This window comes from Labrus mixtus, chromosome 5, assembly GCF_963584025.1.
Source record: "Labrus mixtus chromosome 5, fLabMix1.1, whole genome shotgun sequence".
Lineage (NCBI taxonomy): Eukaryota > Metazoa > Chordata > Actinopteri > Labriformes > Labridae > Labrus > Labrus mixtus.
Window position 1 is genome coordinate 33,156,847 of NC_083616.1, and position 7,500 is coordinate 33,164,346.

A 7,500-nucleotide genomic window follows, 5' to 3' on the forward strand; every position below is an offset into this window, starting at 1 on the left:
ATTTATTGTCCGTTGGACTTTTACTTCTTAGTGTCCTTACGTTGTGTTCTGATTGCAGAACAGTCGGCCTCTCACAGGGAGAATAAAGAACTTGGACCCTCTGATGTAGTGTGTGCAACCTTTGATCTCTGATTTCTGGAAAGTTTGAGGTCTGCTTTTAATGGAAATGTTCAGTTAAATAGTGATGTATAAAAACATACTTAAGAACAGGCCTGAGTTTATGTGTTGGATTGTTGTGATGTTTGAAACTGAAAATATAAAAGAGAGACAGTGAAGAGAAGAGATTCTTTGTTTTATTTTCTGTTCATATCATTTTTTGTCGTTTAAACATCAGTTAGTCATGTTAAAAAATGTATTGTTGTATTTTCAGTCTTTCAGGGGCACGGCTGGGCGTCGGCCACGGGCTCACAGCGGTCCACGACGGCTCGGACTTCTCCGATCTGGACTCCGTCGTACTTCCCGGAGATGGACGTCCACTGGGTCTCTCCGTTGCGGTACGTGCGGCTGAGGCGAGCTGTGTAGGGGATGTCGGCTTTCATCTTACGCCCCTCCATGCGGACTCGGCAGTAGTGGTTTGCGGGGACGGAGAGCTCGACTGAAACGGAGTGGCTGAGCGCCTCCACCACCGTGGTTCCTCTGTTGAAGGTCAGCGTCTTCTCGCCGCCCAGCTCGATGCCCCCCTCGCCGATGAACGGGATCTTGGCGGTGATGCTGCCGGCGATCCCCAGCATGGTGGCTCGGCCGATGTTCCAGGTGGTCTCCGTCTCCGTGGTCTTTGAGATGGTGACGGTCTTGGTCACGGTCTGGCACTCGTTGTTGGTGACCCCGGAGATACGCATGGTCTCTGGAGGATACTGGAAGATGGCGACCTCATCGATGGCGTACTTGACGTCAGAGATGTGCTGGGTGTAGGCGTCCCTGTTGATGGTCAGGACCTGGTAGCTCTTGTACCAGTACTCATCGCCCTCCCACGGCAGGAAGAATGCTTCAAACTGAGAAACGACCTTCCCCAGGCCGTACTTGTTCTTCCCCACGTAGATGCCGACGCCCGGGCAGGTCCGGACTGAATGCTGAGGGACCGCACCGTGGGAGCCTTCCTTCCACTCCAGGAACTCAAAGTTGTCTTTGTTGGCGAGGATCTGGAACTCGGGGGCGTAGTACTCGCGGTCTCCGTAGGGGTATCGGCAGTAGGGGCCCAGGCTGGGGTTGTAGAAGCCGGCTTCACACTTGTACTTGCAGACGTAGTCGGTGCGCTCCGTGTAGCCGTTGTAGATCGCCACGGCTCCGTTTGGCAGAGCGCCGCCCCAGTTCAACCATTCCATGTTGACGTTGTCATTGAACATGTAGGAGTCGGGGGGACTGTCCTGCTGCTCCAGGTCTGCAGGAGTCAGAGGAGCCTGCACAACATGGTTACCTGTCGACTCAGGCTCCAGGCCCTCCAGCTGCGGGTTCAGTAAAGACGCTGAAAAGAGACCAAAATGTTTCCACATGAAACCAAAACACAAAAAACAAGCTCTGCTATTGGACCATTTGGAAAACACTGGATAACCTCAGGATAATGTCAACACAAAGGCTGTATCACTGACATGATATTTGAGTTTATTCACTTCACCAAGATAAGAAACGTTTAGTTGAACATTCACCTCTCCTGTGCTGAGAGCTCTTCTTCACGATGTCCTGCAGGCTGGCTGCAGACAGAGCCAGCAGAGCCGACAGCAACAACACCGACAGCTTCATCTGGAGACCCAACACAAAATATATTCTCAGTTTCAAACGTTTTGTAGAAACCTCGAACGCAGCGCTTTCTGGACCCTCCTCCATAATTTGACCTTTACATTTTGTTGATCTATAAAATGTCCTTTTGGATAAACACTGCTCACAAAAAGAGACAGTCAAGCATCAAGCATCAAGCTCATGATCATGATTTTCAGTTGTTGACCTGTTCAGTTTTCTTATTTTGCAGGACGTGAAACTTCAAATATGACAATTTGACGATACCTTTACTTTACCTTTGATTCGTGCAATTTAACCTTTACGTGTGAATCATTTTGTTTCTAGAATTTGTTGTTTATTTAAATCCTGAAAGGTGCATGATGGAATTAATTTAAATCGAGATTTTGTATGTGTACTCACCCTGACAGTCGCTCCCCACTGAGTCCACTCTCAGACTCCTGCAGGTTTTTATACATGTGCAGGTTTATGAGTGAACCATAAATCAGACGGTGCACCTTCCCTCAGTCTCAATAAACTCATCCACCAGCTCAGAGCAGTGCAGCGGGTGTTCCTGTCTGTGTATTCCTTTCTGTTAGAGTTATATGATTCTGTGCATTGATTGGACCTGGACCAGTTTAAGAAGTTAGGACTTTAGTGGATCTGACTCAGTAGACTTCCTGAGTCTTAATAGAGAACAATTTGGACTGTTGTTTCTAAGTAGTTTGTTTATTTGTCTCCAATTTTACACTGGCCTTGTTTAACACAAAAAACTTACTCAGTCTGTGTTAATGGACGAAGCCTGAGTGATGTCGTTTAATGCAGCGAGCAGCTTGAATGGACTAAAAAGAAGAATGTTCAACATGTTCCACATAAATAAATCATAAAGTCTGTCCTGTGTAAATGTGTCTCTGAGTCCTGACTGTCTACAATGAGGGAGAAGCTCGAGTCCCGCTGGCTGTGTTGTTGTCAGAGCCGTGTTTACATGGACGGGACGGCCGGCTCCTCCCCTTGTGTATAAAAGCTGTTTTAGTCAAGAACTAGAGAGAAGAAGAACATACTCACTGATTATTTGGATGTTAGTAAGAGTTTTTAGATCACGCTCATTCTGTGTCAGTTTACATGAAATGTGAAGCTACGAGCTAACTAAAGAGCGCTAACATTAGCATGCTAACACAACAATGTGAAGCTACGAGCTAACTAAAGAGCGCTAACATTAGTATCCTAACACAACAATGTGAAGCTACGAGCTAACTAAAGAGCGCTAACATTAGCATGCTAACACAACAATGTGAAGCTACGAGCTAACTAAAGAGCGCTACCTTTAGCATGCTAACACAACAATGTGAAGCTACGAGCTAACTAAAGAGCACTAACTTTAGCATGCTAACACAACAATGCAGCTCGAGACATGGACAGTTTTGTTCACCTCTTGTGCCTCCTTCATATGAACGTGAGTGGAGGGGGGTTGGAGGTGTGTCTCTGGAGGAGAGCGGGGGCTTCAGTATGGAGGAGGCGTGGCCTAACAGCAGTTTGTTTTGCACATTCTTCCTTTAAAGAGACATGGAGGTAAAGATGATGAAAGAGAAATCAGTGTCAGTGAGTTGAACCTTTCTGAATGATGAGCAGCCGCACCCTGCAGCTTCATGTTCTCTTACACTCCGTCAGAGAACGAGTCGAGGATAAGATTAATGATTATTAACCTGTAAAAGAATAAACACACTGTGATAAGGAGACAGAATCTTATCAGGTATAGCTCCGTCCTCTATCTGTGACCTTCAGGGTATCAGGAGCTCACTGTCCTTACAACAAGATCCAATAAAGTTTGACTATCAAACAACAAAACAACAAAAGGTGTAAATGTTAATGAGACACATTGAAGGAGTGAGTTTTGACTTTTGAGGGACGATGCAGATATTTAACTGAGTGTGTTTCTTATGGCTGCAGTAACTGAGTTTTAAGTAGGGACGCATTCTGTGAATTTTATTGAGCTGATAACTGATGATGACCTGCTCCTGATGGACGATGACGATAACATTACAGATATATATTTTTTAAAAGATCAGCCTCATGGTTATAGCCACGTCAGCTATGTCATATCGTGACACTATAGCAGCGTGACACAGAGTAGCCCGCCAATAAATACAACGAAGAAGAAGAAGAAAAACGGTACAGGGTGCACAAAGGGCAACAATGGAGGACGTCCAGCAGGGGGCAGCACCTCTGAGGTCGTCCATGGGGACTACAAAAACAAAAGAGGTCATGAAATGTCTCTCTCTGAATCCATGGGGAACAGGAAGTGACGATTCTTTTGACCAATCCAAAGACTGCAGTGCCTGTTATACTGATATTATTCCGTTTTATAGATTTTAAATGTAGCTGTCGCAGAACATTATATTTCTTTGAACAGGATTTTGTTGGAATTACAGAGAAAATGTTTTATTTTGAAATGTGTTCAGATTCTATGCTCTGTTACTGACACCTACTGGTCTAATTGTGTATTGCGCTGAGTGTTCAGCATGCAGTGTTAGTACCAACGGTAGGACACAGATGAAGGAGACGTGTCTGTGAAGAACTTTAAAAGACTGCAAAGCCTAAACATTTCTGGTTAGAATATTATATATAATATTAAATATTTTTTAAATGAATAGAATCCTTTTTATTGTTTTAATATCTTCACTTTTGTTTTAATTTCAGGTCTAAGTCAGTAGTCTGAACCTTTATTCATGATACAGGAGTCACCCTGCTGATGGAGGGATGAACATTTTAAAAGAAAGACTCTGTTGTTACCTGTTACAGTGTAATGTCTCCCCCTAGAGGCTGCAGAGTGCATCACATGTCTAATCTTCCTGGTACAAGGAGTGGCCTTTTTGTCTTTGAGTTTAAATGAGTTTTAACCTCAAATGAAAAGTGAATCTTTGTTTATCTGATGATGAAGACAGAGGTTAGTTTGACCTCTTCACCAACTCTTCAGGCGGTGCTGGGATCAGGAAGCTTTCAGGGATGTGAGGAGCAGGAGGCAAGACTTTTCCTACGATGTTCTCAGCAGAAGATCAGCGTCAAACTGTCACATCACGCCATGGCCAGTTTATTTATAGACATGCAGCTTTGTTTTGGTGCGTTTTCTTGTTCAAACTTTGTTTCTTGCTTGAAACATAACCTGAGAGGATTTCTGTCAGCAGATGAGAAAGAGCTCAGCTGTTCTGTGGTCGAAACAGATTTTAGGAGGCGACAGACATTTAGACGACTGAGGAGCAAGAGGCCGGCAGACTTTTAAAAAGCAGCTCTCAGCAGAGGAGGAGGACGATCAGCAGACATGTTTCAGCAGAGCAGAAGGACTGCAGGTTGGATGTAAGAAAAAGATTTCAGGAGGAGCTAATATCATCTCAGAGAGGTTGTAGTCAGAGAAAGACGAGGACAAGTTTTTCTCTGTGCAGCCTTAAATAAGAACTACTGACTGATGAGGAACATTAGAAGGACAAACTGAAGCTGGAGGACTCATGGGAGGACTTGTCCACCTTTGTGTCAGAGCTGACTGATGTTGTGCTGAATAGGAAACCATCAGGAGTGAGTTGACAGCATGGTGATGGACTGAGGAGCACTGAGGAGTTCTGTGAGCAGGAGGGAGCCACAGTTTGAGTTTCTTAAACAAATCTCACAAGGAGGCTGAGGACTTTAAACCAAAGCCAGCTAGGCTAGCTGAGGAGGAGTGTTGTTGCAGGTTTTGGCAGACTGACAGAACAGCTGTGTCTGCAGAGGTGGAAGGTTTGGTGCAGGAGGAGATTGAGGAGACCGTGATCAGCTACTTGAAACGGTCATATGTTGAGGAAGAGGTGGCCGGACATTGTGCAGAATTTTTAACAGAAGAGGAGAAATACTGAGACGTGAAGGAGCAGACAAAGAGGAGAGTCAAACTTCACTTAATAAGAGGGTTTAGTGTTCAAACAGGAGGTGAGGGATGAAGAGATAATGTGGAGGTTTGATTGGAGGTTTTTCAGGTGCAGAGGAGACATGAAGTAAAAGGAGGAGGTAGAACTTATGATGCTGGAGGAGTCTGAGGAGGACAAACACATGTTTTCATGACCTGTCAGGTGACTGAGGAGGAAGAGGCGGGGCTTCACTGAAGAGGTCTGAGGAGTGAAGCAGGTTTCTGTCCAGGTTTGTAACAGACTGCAGACACAGGAGGGCGGTGGAGGAGATACACAGTCTGTATTTTTAAGAATAGTTAGGGCTGGTGCTGGTGTAGACCAGCTCTTAGTTATGCTGCTATAGGCTTAGACTACCGGGGGAACTGGCACCCTGAGCTCCTCTCTCTCTCTCTCTCTCGCTCTCTCTCTCTCTGTGCATATACAGTACGTCATATTACTGCATGTATCTATCTATAAATCTCAGTCACTAACCACCTACTTTCCTGGGAGCTCTTGAGCTCTCCTAGGCTCCTCAAGATCGTTGGTTGACGGCCTGCCATCCCATCTAGTAAGTGAGGTCTTTTACCTGCTTTTTGTAACATAACAATGAGTAAGGTCTTTTACCTGCTTTTTGTAACATAACAATGAGTAAGGTCTTTTACCTGCTTTTTGTAAAGTGTCTCGAGATAACACTTTACAAATAAGTTGACGCTATACAAATAAAAATTGATTGATTGAATTGATTGATCTTTGAATGGTGGAGAGGAGGAGGAGCAGGAGGACTCAGGAGACATTTGGAGGAGCAGAGGTGAGGTGTTATGAGTGATAACTGACAACCAGCTACCAGAGGAAGCAACCAAAGGCTGCAACAAACTCAGGCAACTCACAGGAAACAGTCGCTTTATCTTCAATGTCATTGTTTATCGTTTCTGAGAGCAGAGAGTCGTCTGAACTTTACCAGAGTTTGTTTTTGAGAGAGAGAGAGAGAGAGGAGCAGCAACCACCTAATGTTTGTTTTTAACAAGAAGCATCTTTCTTCTGCTGTCAATCTTTACATGTCTGATGCTTTCACTGTGCAGCACCATGACCTTCATTTAACCTTCATTTAACCGTCACCAGGTGTTGTTTTAGGATCTTTATCAGACCTGTCTCTTAAACTGAACTAAACCTCGATCAGGAGAAGCGAGAAGGAACTCAGCTGTTTGAGTTCAGAGTAGAAAAATACTCTTTATTTCTTTATCTTATTTTCTCTCATCCTTCATGTCACATCGATCAGGACTGTACGGAGACTTTAGAGTCGGTGACTGGAGCCAGTCCACAGTTTTTTAACCCTTAACGTGTCCTTTTATCAAACCTGCCGATGTGTTTTCTTTTTTATCATTCCTTCTTTACCTCAGACTGAAACTCAACCAAACCCCTAACCTTTACAGAGGGTGTAGTGTGGAGACGTGTGTTCATACACATCACACATGACAGATTATCAGCTTTAAGCGTCTTTATATCACAGCTGAGAGGTGATCAGTGTTTCTTTGCTCTGTTTTCCAGAGCTGTCTTTATATTTGCATGTATACCAGCAGTAGTAGAAGTGACTATGATAATGAAGAGTTGTGATCAGAGTCGTTTCAAACTGAGCTCGCAGGCCGACCCCCGTCATGCTGAATCTGTGTGTCAGACGTTCACATCACAGACACTCTTCATCCTTTAAATATCTTCTAAGTGTTCGAGCTGTAACTATAATTCTCATATAAACGTCATACTGTTCAGTCTCAGGTCGTCTCATTATCAGTGTGTTTAAACATCCCACCACCAGGGGGCAGCAGAGCCTGAAGAGAGAGTATCAAAGAGCAGTGATGGGGTTTCTCTCTCAGTCCCAAGTATCAAT

The 7,500-nt window shown here is 44.5% G+C and overlaps 1 protein-coding gene across 1 annotated transcript; it reads right to left on the reverse strand.

Moving 5' to 3' along the window:
* Positions 1–273: 273 nt before the first annotated feature.
* On the reverse strand, positions 274–2,281 carry LOC132974740 (natterin-3-like). Its single transcript, XM_061039002.1, has 3 exons — positions 2,134–2,281; positions 1,644–1,737; positions 274–1,462 (listed from the first exon to the last, which is right to left on the reverse strand). Exons 2-3 carry the CDS (start codon positions 1,735–1,737, stop codon positions 375–377), a joined length of 1,182 nt encoding a protein of 393 aa, XP_060894985.1. The 5' UTR covers positions 2,134–2,281; the 3' UTR covers positions 274–374.
* Positions 2,282–7,500: the final 5,219 nt, after the last annotated feature.

Bases quoted from the DNA above. Each gene is read 5' to 3' on its own strand.
- LOC132974740 (XM_061039002.1), bottom strand. From the start codon at position 1,737: ATGAAGCTGTCGGTGTTGTTGCTGTCGGCTCTGCTGGCTCTGTCTGCA. The intron at 1,463-1,643 runs GTGAATGTTCAA...GTCTCTTTTCAG, and splicing joins GAGCTCTCAGCACAGGAGAG to CGTCTTTACTGAACCCGCAG.